This window comes from Phaethon lepturus, unplaced genomic scaffold (genome assembly GCF_000687285.1).
Source record: "Phaethon lepturus isolate BGI_N335 unplaced genomic scaffold, ASM68728v1 scaffold55639, whole genome shotgun sequence".
In the NCBI taxonomy this organism is placed as follows: Eukaryota; Metazoa; Chordata; class Aves; order Phaethontiformes; family Phaethontidae; genus Phaethon; species Phaethon lepturus.
Window position 1 is genome coordinate 14,902 of NW_010562507.1, and position 16,362 is coordinate 31,263.

General features: G+C 39.3%; 1 protein-coding gene across 1 annotated transcript; it reads left to right on the plus strand.

Annotated features, from left to right (window-relative positions):
• The first annotated feature begins 1,327 nt into the window (after nt 1-1,327).
• Nucleotides 1,328-14,999, plus strand: TGM3 (transglutaminase 3). Its single transcript, XM_010294265.1, has 13 exons — nt 1,328-1,413; nt 3,276-3,443; nt 3,750-3,992; nt 4,564-4,682; nt 5,188-5,316; nt 6,772-6,949; nt 7,114-7,249; nt 8,158-8,261; nt 8,732-8,977; nt 10,450-10,755; nt 12,454-12,611; nt 12,818-12,951; nt 14,852-14,999. The coding sequence occupies exons 1-13, from the start codon at nt 1,404-1,406 to the stop codon at nt 14,997-14,999; spliced, it is 2,079 nt and encodes a 692-aa protein (XP_010292567.1). The 5' UTR covers nt 1,328-1,403.
• Nucleotides 15,000-16,362: the final 1,363 nt, after the last annotated feature.

The following is a 16,362-nucleotide window of genomic DNA, read 5'->3' on the forward strand; positions in this document are numbered from 1 at the left end:
ATGGGTAGGAGAGTGTAGCTTAACATCTGAAACCTCTGAACTTTGGACTTACTATTTTAAAATCAAATTCTAAGAATTTTTACATTTAAGAATTAAAGTCTTATCATTTTAAAATCACAGTTGGGCTTTGCATGTGATAAAACTATGGTCCCTCAAACTAAATATTATTAATGAAGAGAGATTCAAAGCAGCAGTCTGAATTATACCCATTTAAAAACTTTCTTCTAAGCACACATTTTTATTGGAAATATGTATAAAATATGTCTGCATATTAAATAGGTTGAGCAAGTTCCAATTCCAGAATTTCCAGATATGATCCAAATCTGGACACAGAAGGATTTGGGCTGCTGAAATACTGAGCCCAGCCAATTAAAATTCTGCATTTGGAAAGGCATATAGCTATGGCTAGTCCAGCATAATGGGTATCACTCAGAGACATCCTTAAGTCTGTGCACTGAGTACATCCAATTTTACAGGTCATTTCATAAAAGTATCAGCATTAGTCTCCCTCTCTCTTAACAGGAAGTGGACCCACCTGCAAAACATAAGCATAAATCATTCTCCTTGCAATTAAGTGAAAGATTTTTGTGCACAAATTAGAATTGCCAGTTTCATGTTCGGAGATACCCTATCAAAAAAAAAATAGTACCAGCTGAAAACAATGATAGCTATTTTATCACATCACAAATGTACTTACCTACCATCTCTGTATTGTGTCATGAAAATATGACATGGAGCTCTTGTATATTTAACGTTGTTAAACAGCAATTATGTGATAAATTAAAAATTGGTTTGATAAATTTGGCCTGATTAAATTTGGGGCAGAGGCAATAGCTTGCTTATTGTTTTGCAGTTACTACAATGCAGTGGAAAAACACACAAACAAACAGCTCCAGGAAAACAGTGGATTCAGTGAATGAACTTAAAGAAAAAGTCACTGTAAACATTGCTCATGAAATATTCCAAATTAAAAACAATGATGTGGTGCAAGGAGGAGTTATGCTATTCCTATAATTTTATCATTATAACAGCAAGAAAAGGAACTAAATGCTGAAATTCTTATAAATTTAAATACATTAAGAGACTCCTAACAGGTGGCCAGACTGTTAGGGATAGATATCATCCAAGCTTCAGATACTAAGTTGCAAGGAAATGAGCTCAGGATGTGGGGACTGAGAGAGCGAAAAATGAATGAAAAATGAATCCTCAAGCCCCATTGGTCAGATAAAGGTTGGGGAGCAAAAAAGGCTCCACCCCCACAGGAAATATTGCAAACAGGCAACTTTACACCTACACTTTTAAAGAAGTGAAAGGCACCAGCCATTCCTTGAGTCAACAGAAGTAGAGGAGGCCATTCAGAGGAAAGCTGCAGAAGCTGCTTATACAGGACGTATTGATCAGATATGGGCCAAGGTGAGCAAGGGGGAAGCCCCTTCTATGGTGCTTTGTTGTTTTCTTACATCCATACCTCATATTCAGTTCTGTAGTGGACACTGCAAGATCACTACTTCTCTAAGGAGCTTTGATCCAAGGCAAAAAAAGGAAGAGAAAATTCTTCCATCAAGAGTTAGGAGAAGGATTTTCACAGGAATTGCATTTTTTCCACTTACTGTGTACATGAGAAAAGCAAGCTTATCAGAATGACATTTCAGAGAACAGGTATATTATCTGATGTAAAAATGTTGTATTTTGCAAATTAGGAAGGAAGGGCAAGTCTGCAGGTATTTGAAGTTGTCAGAAAAGTGCAAATGAGAGGCTGAGAAATCCGAGAAAGAAGCAAAGCAGAATTTGATGAAGGTATTTTTGCAAAGGCTGAGGGAGGCTACAATGAGCAAAGGTTGAAACCTGTAGTTAAGGCAGAGAGGATACAAAAATTAGGGGTGGGTTTTTTGGTGGTTTGTTTGTTGGAGTGAGGGGAGGGGGTTTTCTTACACGCTAATATTCATACATATGCAAATTGACCAGTTTAATAATTATCGTAAATGGTCCCATGTTGTTTTTCCAACTTTGCCAAATAATTCCTGGCTTTTCTGAAGACAAATCTCCCCACGCCCTCAGTTCATTCAACAATAGATGTGCTTCATAGATAACCTTCTGAAGATGTTGCTTTTTTTAAAGTAGGTATGTTCCTGAAAAAAATCAAAGTATATGCTGCTTACCTCAATACTGTAAAAAATGTGTTCCCCCCATTTGAACTGTGACTACATTGCCAAGACTACTAATGTAGTTGTTTCAAGGCTTGCCTAAACTTGGTAAACTTAAGATCATAGTGTAAAAAAATCTTTACACTAATAAATCTGGTTGAAGATGGGATAATGGTTTTTTACTCAAAAATGGCACAGGGTAGCTGTGTTCCACTACTAAGGACCACACTATTACTCTTTCTTATTCTTCCTCATGGGGTGGGGGGGGAGGATGGGGAGTAATAAAAATATTTCTTTAAAAGCACACAGTGCCCTTAGGGAAAAAAAAAAAAAATCTCTCTTTCTTCTGTACTTCTGCACTTCATTTAAACCATTGAGCTATCTTCTGCTAGAGAACCCACCATAGGCTCTGATGATGTCCGAGCCAAACCAATCTCAGCCTCTGACTGAAGCCATAGTTCACATGCAAGAGCTTTCTGCCACATATTATTTCACATGCATTACTTTAGTAGTGTTCTCTCTCCAATTCTGCCATCTCCCCCACTGCTAAATGACAGCCCAGCATCCATAAACATATTCTTATTAGGTGCTTCCAACAGATAGCAGCTGTCAGTTATATCAGAGGTACATGACACGTAAGAGGGGCTAGAGATCATGCCATGGTTTAAAATGCAGAAGTGTTCCTCATCTCACTCAGATTTCTTTATTTCTTATTCAAAGGCATCAAGGCTGTGCCTCTGTTAGTATAATACCATGTCTTGGAATGGATGACACCTTAAAAAAATTAGCTGAGTTCAGCCAAATTCTTTATCCAAGGAACTCACAAGTACTCAGTCCCCTCAGGGTTCTCTCCTCTTAGATGCCTTTCTGATTTTTCTTTAGTACCAGATATACTACTCCTTCTATATTTAATTATGCAGATAATCTCTAACACTCAATGCAAGGTGGAGTCTCTCAAAAAAAAAAAAAAGAATAAAATGCTCACAAATAAATTATTTCCGTTTTTGATGGAAACCTCACATGGCTACTAGTTACCTGTAGAAAGTAACACGCAATTCTTGACAGTGTGTCCATGCTCCTTCCTCCTTGCACACACCTTCAAGTTTTCCTGCTCTTCTCACTTTTTCATAGCTGCAACGCAGCCAAGCACCAACTGGCACCTGAAAGAAAATGCAAGAGATCACCACACAAGTAAATTTTCTAGCAACGAGTTGATTGTAAGGAGAGGACAGGCCTTCATTGTCACCTTCAATGAAACAGAACAGCCTGAGCAAAACTTAATATTCATCGCAGAAACAGGTATGGCTCCCAACTTCTTTCACAGAAAAAGTAATGCTGCCTCGTGACATTCTTTTGGCCTGATATGTGCTATAGGGCAGCAAGATAATACCTTGGAGCCAACATGCTGGTTCACATAGCCATGGAACTGTTTGAGATGCTTGTTGTATTACTGCCGTCTCAGCTAGCAGTGATAGCTTCCTTCAGTTTCCAACATATGGCATAAATTCATCCGAGGGCAGGGTTACATCCCTGCTGAGTTTGTTGATGACTAAATCTCTATTTCAGCAAGCTGGGGAAAAAAATGTTGTTTATTTTCCTTAAAAGGTCCAAAACCCTCAAAGCTGGCTAAGACCCAGGCCACATTTGGTATCTCCAGCACAGTGAGCAAGGAGAGCTGGAGTGCAGTTCTACAGTCTACCAGTTCCAACTCTGTGAGCATCTCCATTTCCAGCCCACCTAATGCTGTCATTGGACGTTACAAGCTGAGTGTTCAAAGTACTTCAGGTGGCAGCTCCTCTCCAGCAAGCCTTGGCACTTTTGTTTTGCTCTTTAACCCTTGGTCTTCAGGTATGAACATGTTGATTTTCCCCTTAAAGAACTAAGTTGCTTGTAGGTTCATTAATATTTGCAGCTTCCCCATTTGATCTATACTTCTTTAATACAGGGGCTGAACATTCACCACATAATGTATCAGTGAGAAAAAAAAGGATTTAACAGTTTCTTAGGACCCTCTGGTACATAAAAACAGCTCTGTGTCATGCACTTACTGGAGAGCTCCTTGCCCTAAAAGATTAAGTTCTGCTTAAGAAGATAAAGTTCTGCTTTTGCCAGAGCTTCCCTACTTTTGCACAAGCTTAGAAGAGTGTATCTGGTCTCTGTAGAACCAAGAAGAGAGACATATCTACCAGCTGCCATCTTCTCCCAGATTTGACAGTGTCATACCTCTGTCTTCACTCAGACACCCCCCACCCCTTTCTCTAATTATAAGAAATCCTGAGTTTCACTATCTGTTTATAACAGCAAGAACAGCAAAGGGTGGATATTTACAAGCATTCTTATTGATGGAAACCAAGGCTCCTGAGGTTTTGTTTTATTTTGCCTTGCTGTGGTTGTACATACCTCTGCTTTGGCTTTTCAGGTGATGATGTGTTCATGCCTAACAAGGCTGAGTGTGAGGAATATGTGCTAGAAGAGTTTGGCATCATTTTTGCGGGCAATAAAAATCATATCAACAGCTTTGGATGGAACTTTGGCCAGGTAAATGCAGCACTGAAACACCAGACAGTGTTTTGTGCTCTCGTTTTCATGTAAACTGGATGACCAGGGCTGGTTTGATTTTTCCAGCTCATCGCAGTCATACACCTCTGAAGAGCAGGAGTCTGATATTGAAATCAGAACTCGTGCCAAGCCCTGTTGTACTGATTAATATAAGGATTTGTAATTGACTAGTCAGTGATATGACCTAGGACTCAGAGGTGCAGCCAGCAGAAACCTTACTGTCTGCTGGGTAGTAGAATACTGTAGCAAAGCTGAGAGGCAAAGTCCTGGCCTTAAGTCCACAGATTCCAAGTTTTGAAAAGCTCTTTGAGTTCTAATCTTCACAGTTTTTGAGGCTGCATTTTTATATGGTAATTCCTCACTGAGCTGAAGCACTTTATTCGGTGGTTAAGAAAAACATTAAACACTTATGTGGCTCTACTTATCCTGATTTTTAGGAGAGTAATCTGTGTTTCCAAAACACTGACTTATTTCTATAACACAGTTTCAAGGAGATATTCTCAATATTTGCCTTTCCATGCTGGATCGAAGCTTAAACTATCGTCAGGATCCTGCCACAGATGTATCTCACCGAAATGACCCCAAATATTTGGGCCGTGTTCTCAGTGCAATGGTAAGCAACATGTTCAAAAAGTCCAAACTACTAACTATTCATTTAAAGTAGTTAGTGAAAGTAAGTATGAAGACACTTCTCAGAAAATTTTAGGTCACTGTTTGTATGCACCAGAAATGTGAGCCAGAGAAACACCTAGATGGCCATCTAATCTGTGGTATTTCTGAAACTTATCACTTTCATATCCAGCAGTCAAAGTGAAAGTATAAGACATGGAGTGGTACATTGAGGGACCTGTCCCTTGGAGGTCTTTAGTCCAACCTTCCATTTGAAGTGGTACTAGATCAGCTCAGCCGTGGACTTAGGCTGCCTTGAAAATCTCCAAGGATGGAGGTTTCATGGCCTCTCTGGGTGACCAGTCCAGAGCTGCACTCCCCTCTTAGTGAGGAATTTTTCTCTCATGTCAAATATGATTTTCCCAAGCTACAACTTTCTGCTGTTGCCTCTGCCAGAACAGAGAAAAGTTGGATTCTGACAACTTGAACGTTCCATGGAACTTGAATGTTCCATTCAAGTAGTTGTAAGCCACTATCACATTCCCCTTATACCCTTCTTAACCAGGCTGAACTAGCCCAGTGCTCTCAACTTCTCTTTGTAGATTGTGTGCTCCAGGGTTCCTGACCATCTAGGTAGCCTTCCCTCCTGGGCCATCTTCAGTGTCTCAACATCCCCTTGAACTGAGGGACCTGAAACTGGAGACAGGATTCCTGGCACAGCCTCACTAGGGATAATTAAAGGGGGTTATCAGCTTCCCTCAGTCTCCTGGTCACACTTTTCACTATGCAACATAGCGTGGCCTTCCTCTTTATGAGGAGAGCGCACTGTTGGCTCAAATGCAACCTGCCATTTGCTGTAATTCCCAGGCCCCTTTCAGACAGGCTGCCACTCATCCAGCTGCTTCCCAGCCTGTACCAATGCATGGGTTATTCTGCCACAAGTTCTGAAATCCACACCTTTTCTTCCTGAACTTTGTGAGGTTGCTGTTGACACAGTACCCAAGATTTTTAAGGTGGCTGTGCCCCATTTGTTGTGTTAGCCACTTCCCCTAATTTAATGTAAATTTTCTGAGGGCTCACTACATCATGATCCAGGCACATTCTGAAAGCTTAGCTGCACGATATACATTGCTGAAGCGCCATTCAATCATACAGTGGTAAAGTTGCCACCTCATGTCAGGAAGGTTCACTGAAATCTTGTGTTTGCCTTCTTGCCTGGTACTACAGTACTTGGAGAAACAGTGAGAGAAACAGTGATTAAAAGCTCTCAATTTCTTGAGAGGACATATATTTCATTTCCCTGAAAAGCTATGGCTTCTTCTGAAGGCCAGCTGTATGAAGCAGCGACTTTGGTCCACTAAAATATCATTCAAGGCTTTTCTCCTGCATGTTCCCCTACTGCTATTACATCTGTTGTAAACAGTTTATCCCATCATAAATTTAGTGAATATATTTACAGGTCAACGCCAATGATGACCATGGGGTGCTGCTAGGAAACTGGAGTGGAAATTATGAGGGTGGGAAAAGCCCAAGCAGCTGGACTGGAAGTGGTGAAATCCTGCAAAACTGGAAGAAATCAGGATTCAAACCTGTTAGATATGGACAATGTTGGGTTTTTGCAGCAGTATTGACTACAGGTATGTTTTATGTCATACACGTAACTGACACTGCACTGATTCTGTTAAAAGAAGCACTAATAATACTTCCTACATGAAAGTCTTTCAAGACATTAGTACATTATATGAAATTTCATATTCCAGAAATACTGCTTTCTGACTATGGTTTTCTATTCGTTCTTTAGTGCTTAGATGTTTGGGGATTCCCACTCGTACAATTACAAACTTCAGCTCTGCCCATGATGCAGATGGCAATCTGCGTGTGGATGAGTTTTATGATGCTTCTGGAAATCATTTGGACAGGGCAGCTGACAGCATATGGTAAGGCTCTACGATATTTAATAGTAGGACCTATCAATGCCTATAAAGTCTTCAGGTGCAGAGTAGAGATTCTAACGACAAATGCTTTGTTACCTTCTTAAAACCAGCCTTAGAAACAACTACACACACAGAGGACCAATAAAAAATACTACAAAATAATACTACAAACCTCAGTGTTTTTACAGTTTCTTAGTTGAACAGAGAATTATGACATGAGTTACAACAGCAAATTGAAGCCAGGGCAGGCAAACTTACAGTTATGATGCCACAGATGACTGAAAATTTGTCATATTAAACTGGAAATGTCAAACATCCACAAAGTGGGACTTGACTTAGTTTGGAAATATTCTTCAAAAACAGTTCATGTTAAACTGTAGAAGTTCAACAGAACCAGCTTCCCTGACTTTTTTTTTCAGTGACATCATTTGCAGTGAAAATAATGTAATTATTGCCACTATTAAGCATCAAATGCAATTCAAACAAGCTTGCATTCAGCAAAGAACAGGTGCAGTCCCTCACTTTTTGCCTTGTTTACTCCTCTGCTTGGTTCTGGACCCATTCTAAATATAAGTGATAAATATAACTGTAGCATTGTGCTATAAAGAAAACAGCTAAAACCAAGGACATACACATGCTCAGAACTTTTGGAGAAAAACAGTCTCAAGACATTTTGTATAATTTTACAAATTTGCTTTCTGCCCTTGAACATTTATGTCTGTTCCACAATGCAATCTTCAGCTCCTTTCTAGTTAATATAGTCAGGATCAGAGTGAAAGTGGTCAGTCTCAGATAAGAACCTATGCAAATTAAGGAATTTAATACATTTAACTAAGAAAGCTGAGTAATGGATATGAACAGGAATTTAGAAACACATTCTAGTAGCTTACTTCGTTCATCCTTGCACATAGGAATTTCCATGTCTGGAATGAAAGCTGGTTTTCCCGCAGTGACTTGGGCCCCTCATACAGTGGATGGCAAGTTCTGGATGCAACTCCCCAAGAAGAAAGTGGAGGTACACAGATTTTATTTCAGAAATAATGTTGAAAAATTGTAAAGTCAGTCACTTTCAGGGAGCAGAAAAAAAGTAAAACCTTGGTAAAAGTAATTTCTCATGCTGCTCAGAAATAGAGTGGCAGAAGAGGATACTTTATCTTTCGGATTAGAAAAGCCTCAGATCAGCTATGGACGCCAAGAAACAAACTAAACTTCTAGGAGCAGTCTTTCACAGCAATCCCTATATTTCCAATGTAGCAATCCAGAGCTATTGAAAATCAAGGGATACTATAAAATATCAAGTGTACCTTCAGAATAAACACAAGACGCATTGATGATTAGCCTGGTATGAAGGTGTATGTGGATGAAAGGGCTAGAATGGGACAACAGCACTGGGCAACTCAAGAGTCATTGATAAATATCAGTCTAGTAATCTGCTTACCGTCAAAGAGTCAATTAGGCCTAAATTATTTTTTCTCAACGCCATAGGAATTTATCAGTGTGGTCCTGCCTCACGGAATGCCATCAAAGAAGGAGATGTAGATCTGGACTACGACTGCCCATTTGTATTTGCAGAAGTGAATGCAGACTGTATGTACTGGAATTATGACCCTGCAACTGGAAAGAAAACATTAATATTCTCTAAGTCTACCATAATTGGCCAATTCATCAGCACAAAGGCAGTTGGTAGAGATGATCGTGTAGATGTCACCAATGATTATAAATATGAAGAAGGTAAATAAAAACATTGGTTCTTCTGGTTATATAGCTGCTTCATTCCCAAACGTATATAAACTTTAGGACGGGAATCTCTTAGTGGGAAATTCTGGGCATCTATAAGGTGGGAGGAAAATTTATACTCAGTTTATTCAGTTCTAACAGAAGAGGGAAGAGAAGGTAAAGAGTAAAAAATACTGCCTTGCCCTTTCTGATATGAAGCTGCTTTGCGGGACTTAATATAAGGCAAGTCCAAATACCTCTGAATAAAGCATTTACTGTTCCGCTTGCCTACTGCTAATGTGCCTCTGCTTTGTGAGAATTAGTCTAGAGTCCAGTTATTAGCCAGATGAAAGGCCTATTACAGAAACCTAAGCTAAATCAATGCTTAGACCCAAGAGAAGCAATCTTTCAAAGGGTCAAACAGCATGTAAACTTGTCAAACCTTTGGGTTTGATAGTACAGGAAAAAAAATTACAATCATGAACTGAATTTGCAAGTGCAAAGAATTAACATTGCTATTGGAAATACATATCAGAAGGGTAAAAAGCATGATAAAGTAGAGCTCAAATAACTAGCTTCCATTGTGTACCAGCTCTGGCTGGGATGGATTTAACTTTCTTCATAGCTGCCTTCCTAAAAGTGCTGATAACACACCAATGTTTTGGATATTGCTGAACAGTACTTGCAGAGTGTCAAGGCTTTCTCTCTCTCTCCCTCCTCCCTCCCTGCCACAGTGAGTAGGCTGTTGGTGGCCAAAAGCCTGGCAGGGGACCCAGCCAGGACATCTGACCCAAACTTACCAAAGGTATATTCCATGCCATATGACTTAGTGCTCAGCAATAAAAGCTCAGCAAAAGGCAGAGAAAAGGGGAGGGAGGCATTCATGGTTATGGGATTTGTATTCCCAAGCAACCATTATGCATGTTGAGGCCCTACTTTTGAGGAAGTGGCTGGACATCTCCCTGCCAATGTGTAGTAGTGAATGTATTCGTCTTTTTGCTTCGCTTGTGTGCAGTTTTTTCTTTTGCTGTTAAACTGTCATCATCTTGACCCATGAGTCTTTGTTTCTTCCCTCTGTTTTCTCCCCATCCTGCAGGAATGGGGAGTGAGGGAGAGGCTGAGTGGATGTTTGGCTGCTAGCCAGAGTCAACCCACCATACGGTGCTGTCAGCCTTTACTTATATTAGGGGTGTTTTCTGTAATAGCAAATAAGAATTTACATTTCTAAATATTGCAACCATAAAAAGGGATAGAAATGGGAAGTGTGAGAAACTTTGAACTTAAGATTCTGTGTTAAAAAAAATTCTATTAGAGGGGCAGTGATATTACTGACTGCAGATCCAGAAAATTAGGTGTGGCTGTGGAAAACAGAGGCTCTGTTCATCTGTAAGTAGACACTACGTTCTGCTGGCTTGTCTCTAGCAATCATGTAAAATAAGAGATGTATGTTAACTGTTGAGGATGATTTTCATGTTTCTCTCTGACAGGCTCTACAAAAGAGAGAGTTATTTTTAAAAAAGCCCGTAAGAAGCTGGGACTTGAGGATAAATTTGATCCTACAGCACCAACACCACAGGAAATCGATCAAAAGCCTGACGTCTCAGGGAAGTTCAAGGTGGCTGGCCCATTAGAAGTTGGCAAAAACCTCAATCTAATTCTGGTTCTTGCAAACTTACAGTCTGATGCTAAGACTGTTCACGTAAATATGACTGCTTGGAGCACTCTGTACACTAGAAGACCAGTTCGTGAGATCTGGAAGGACTCCATATCTGTCACGCTGTCTCCTAAGGAAGGTAATTGTTAAAACAACTTTTAATCATAAATGTATAACTGTTTTACCAGTAAATGGGCATTAGAAGCTGGTCAACTGGGGACAGGGAAGCTCTAACAAACCGCAATCTTAAATTTCTATGCAGAAAAGGCTGGGGGGAAAAATTACATCGTGCTTATAAACGTATTAAAAAGGCACATTTCACACCATCATTTCCTTAAGTACTATTCACATTTTGGAAAATGTATCTCAGGAGTGAAGAGAAGATGGTAAGTAAACATGAAGTTGCATCTAACAAAATTTGCATTAAAAAGATAAGGACAACATAAAAGCAGAGAAATCAACTCCAACTAAATGTGTTCTGGTCAATTACGAGGGGCCTTACTGAAAGGTAAGAGAACGTGGCTAACAGCAGAAACAAGAAGCTGATCCATTAGCACACTAGAATGGAATTAAAGTGTGAGGCATAGAAATCGCTGAAAATAGCCTGCTAAACGCCACAGAAAAGAAAGTTTGTATCAAAGAATTGTTGAGGAGTAAAGGATCTCTACCTAAATATGCGTATTGTTGGAAAGATGAAATTAAGTTACCATTAGGAGTTCGGGATAATAGATATCTCAGCGTCTCTAAAGTGAACTGAAAGATCATTGATTCTCAACTGATACTATATTGTATTAATCTTAAGCTTTGAGTCACTAATGAGAAACAGAAATAATATTTAATTTCTTTAATATGTAATTTGACTTCTGGAGCTGGGATCTATCAGCTTCCTCTAAAGCATTACGAATTAGACTCACGGTGAAAACAGAGTTTATATGCCTAAATGCATTACAGTCATGCAGGCGCCTTGTGGTGTCTTGTGCTCACACAGGCTGTGTTAAACCAGTGGCTGAAGTTACAGTTAGCAGGGATGTTTTTCCCCAGATCTGATGGCAGGGACCATTTGAAGAGAGTTTTGCCCTCTTCTGGAGGTATGCTCTGTTTGCTAGGATTTGTAGTTAGCAAATACATTGCTATTGGAGGAATCTAGGAAATTCACATTTTCTTGCTTGCTTCTGTGGGACATTGCATTGGTGACATCTTTTCTTGTGTTTTTCATCTGCTGTATACTGCTGGAAAGTACTTTGTGGCTCAGAGTGTTTGTATGCACACAGCTAGTCTACAGTTCTTCTGAACTTGATGTTTATTGTACAAATGGCCAAAAATGTGGAATTGCCTGGATTCAGAGTCAGAGGAGATCCCTTGACATCCAGTATTCCTTAATTTTAATTACAGCATGGAAACTACTGTAAAAACACGTGATAATAAAAAGCAGATAGGGCTAGGAAAGATAAAAGAAATGTAAAGGTGTCATTCAGCTCGTCTCACCATATCATGAGCAAATAGGACTGATGAGGCATATCAGACCATGCCCTGTAACAAATGAAGGGGCACTGGTAAACTCTGTAAACTCCAGCTGTCTTATCTTTTGGGATTGAGCAATTGGGAAGAAAACAAGCCAGACAATATAGTACTAGAGAATGGAGGAGGGATAACATTGAAGAAATCACTCTCTCTCTACAGCAAATGCATACATTTGCATGAATTGAGTTTGGCAGTGATGGCTGAAGGCCTTCCTAGTCCCAGACACAGCATAAAAGGAAAACACTAATATTAGGTATGAAACTCTGTGGGCCTGTAAAAATGTGTATCAATTCTTTTCTTTTTTTTTTTCTTCCAGAAAAACAATTTCCCATTAAGATACTGTATACTGAGTATCAAAAGCAGTTGACTACAGACAACACAATCCAGGTAACAGCTTTATGTCATGTAGAAGGTGGGATTCAAGTGCTAGTGCAAAGAGACATCACCCTGGACAATCCTGCCATCAACATACAGGTAAATTGCTGTCCCTTTGCTCTAACTGCAGTGGCAGAGAAAGGGGAAAATGAGCTCTAATAAGCACCTTCTTCCCTGAAAGAGATGTTCAGCTCACATTCTGCCATGGTCCATCATAGCATCTCATATCTCTTCTTCTGACAATTAAGAAGGCTCTGATAGAAAATACTGAGAACCTGACCTTTCAAGCATTTTTCTTTGCACAGGTACTTGGTGAAGCGAAAGTGAATAAAGAAGTGGATGTGGAAGTGATCTTTACCAATCCTATTGATACGGAAGTGATGGACTGTGTGCTGCAGGTAGAAGGCAATGACCTGCTCAGAGGAATCCTTGAGATAGAGTAAGTACAAGAAATGCCTCCTTCCTGCTGTTAAAGATACATGAGCAAGAACATAGGCATGGCTGACTTGGAACTGAACAGTGGGATGAGACAGCATTTTCTTCTTGCTGTAACTTGGGAGGCCAATCAATGTAGTATCTTGTAATGAAGCACACAGCTTTGAACCATTTCCTCATCTAGGCTAGGCTTAGGCTCCGTAGCTTAGGAGGTCAAATAATTGCTGTCATAATTGGGCAGAACTTGTTTTCCTGCCTATCTATCAGGACACCCACAAAATGGATGCTTACCTATGCAGTAAATTTTTCTGAGGCTGTCTATGCTGCTATAGGCCAGATAGGCTGAACTTTCTTGTTCTGATCATAGGTCCAACATTAGGTTTCTGTCTATACTATACCCAAATTATAGCATATATTAACCAGGATTATTTTTTTTCCCCACTTTATTAAATGGACTGCAGGTACCAGTCTGGGTGTGCAGCCTTCTAATCAATTTGTGTTTACATCAAAGACATACATGTAAAAAGCAGATGCACCAGTGTCCCAGCTTTGGAAGCAAAAATGAACACAGACACAAGTTGTGATCTGAATAGGTGGTACCTCTGAAAAGTACAACCCCAAGTATGCTCCATGAATAGCTATTACAGACACAATACATGACAACTAAGGAGCTTTGCTTTTAAAGAACAGACTAAGCTACTCCTTACATGATTGAATTTATTTTAGTAAGGCCTGGAACTTGAACACACTTGAAATCCATGAGGCAGGCAGGAAGAGAATAGGAAAAATGGTGAATATCACAATAAAAGTTTGGGTTGGAATGGGGTTTTTAATTAAAAAAAAAAAAAAAAAGAAAAAAGAAGTTTTTCCACAACAAAAACTACAGACACACTGATTTTTCAAGTTCTGCTTTCAGAACTCTACAAAATAATTATGTTAAGAGATCAATAAACAGAGTCAAGAAACTATAAGATGGTGTTGAGATGGTGAAGGAGAATCCTGGAATGAAATAGATTCCTTTTACTATAGATCCCAGGTTCCTATTTTTATGCTTTGATGAATTTGTATATTGTCTTGGTCTTTTTCCTTCAGTGTTTCACAACTGAAACAGAAACGTTAAAGTTTCAGACTGTCCCCCACTTTGTACATATTCAAAATTGCACACAAATTTCAACATATGCTAGAAAATGGAGTTATTTCTAAAAAATACCTTGGATATGGGACTGTGCTCTTTAACTGAATACACACACACACAGACAAACATACACAGCAACTTAAAATTGCCATTTGTGCTTCAGCAGCTAAGAGTGGTCTATCCCATAATTTATAAGCTCTCCAGAGGGATTTAGCAACCTCATGTTGTCTATCACACAACTTTATCCTCAGGCAAGACAATAAAATATGACAGGGTAAGGCTATTTGGGAAAACCATAAACATGAGTTTCCAAGAATTACAAAATATACTGGCTTAAAACATGTTAACTTCCATTCAGAATTTTCTGCTGTGTAAACACTGATGTTTTCTTGGTGCTATAATCTATTCTAATTCAGGAGTCTGTGGTAACATTCTTCATGGTCTCAGATTATTCTTTTTTAATAATTGAATGATGTGTTTTACACCCTCTGTTCTGCATGAAGTTTTCTCTCATATGATACTAGTATATACCCCTTTGTGTGCTTATCTGGGTCACTGCGTAATGTATTTGTGAGAGACCTTAATGCATGGCTTTGGGTATTTAAATGCATATCAGATAGCCAAGTCCTGTATGGTCCTTTCAAGGCCATCCTACACTGAACTGATAGGAATTCTTACTTAAGATGGGAGACAGTTAGTGAAGAAACTCAAGTATGATGCATAAGCCTGTTTTCAGCTTCTATTTTTTCCTTTTGTGTCCTATTTTTAGTATACCACCACTGAAAGCCAGTGAAAAATCCAGTACAAAGTTCAAACTCATTCCTTTTGAGACGGGTCCCAAACATCTACTTGTTAATTTCTCCTGTGATAAGTTTGCAGATATCAAGACCTTTAAGATGGTAAATGTGATTGACTAACAAGAAGATACACAGTGAATGCTCTGTGTGTGTGTATAAATTGAACGAAATGTCATAAGAAATGTTGTATAAGAAAAGAATGAGAAAATTAGCAAAACAAACTCCTCACTTTTGTGATAAAGGATTACCAACATCACATCATTAAAATTTTACATTGTAATTTTAAATAAACCGAGAAATAGTTGATTCTTCATTTACTGTTGTGAGTGTCCATGTTATTAAAAAAAAGCATCTTACCTTCTATTCAGACTGTTTGTTTGACTTTTGTCTGGTTTGCTTTGGAAATAATTCTTTCTGGCTCCAGATGTCTCTGCACAAACATTCATAAATTCATTTTTACACATTGAAAGCCTTATACAGTGGACTTTCAAAGTGGTGTTTCTCCTTACTGCAACCATGATACTAGAAAGTAGTCAGGATGAGTTGCATGATTTATGTAATTTAGCATTGTCTTCTTTGCTGCAAAGTCTGTTACAACATTTTTCCTTTTCTGGTAAATCACAGTGACCAAATGAGGCATAGGAAATGTTCAAAAAGAATTTGGGTGGTGTCCAATTTGAGAGCCATTTGAGAAACACCTTGAGATAATTGCCCAGCTCAACATACATGATATTTTTGCATGCTGATATTTTGCATTTGCTGAAAGTTTTCTTTGGCAATCAAAGGGAGAGTAATCTTAAGTCTAAAGGTATGTTTAACTTGAGAAGAGTTAGGAATTCTTCACTATAGCTTGTGTGTCAGGAAGTCATCTTTCAGAGTTCAAGTTTGGTAAAGCTTACTTAAACCCTCTACAGGAGGATAGGTACGGGCCAAAAGCTGGGTTCCAGGTACAAGTGAACTAGGTGTAGCCCAATGAGTGACTTTGTTTATGGCCAATAGGTACAACAGTAAGTCAATCTCTCATTGAAAATTACCTGTGTAGATGCAGTGAATGGCAAGTCAAGCTACTGCTCTATGGCATTTTGGACTGCTGTGCCAGGAAGCCAGTAAAATCTTAACAAGTGCCTGGAGCCAGCTCTGTGCCCCTACTTCCACTGCATAGCACAGGGTAGCTGTGACTTGCCATAGTGATTCCTCACTGTTACACAAGCAGCCCAAGCTCAGTTTGGCTATAAACTCAGACAAAAGGTCCTTGTGGCCTACAAAATCACTTTAGGAGGGCACTTGGCAGCCACCTAGTTTTCCACTGCCAGTCACGTGTCATCAGTATGAGACCATATTGGACATATACAGCCTTTCTGTAGCTTATCTCATTATAAGTAGCCCACAGTGGTACCCTCTCTTTTTCTCCTGATGTTCCTCAAGGCTCACCAGAGCCAAGAGCTCTCATCACATAGACCAAACAGTAGAAGTTCAAGCTCAA

What these genes read in the sequence shown, in the direction of transcription:
- TGM3 (XM_010294265.1), top strand. An exon ending in GCCGTGTTCTCAGTGCAATG is followed by an intron (nt 5,317 to 6,771) that starts GTAAGCAACATG and finishes ATATATTTACAG; the next exon opens with GTCAACGCCAATGATGACCA. An exon ending in ATCCTGCCATCAACATACAG is followed by an intron (nt 12,612 to 12,817) that starts GTAAATTGCTGT and finishes TTCTTTGCACAG; the next exon opens with GTACTTGGTGAAGCGAAAGT.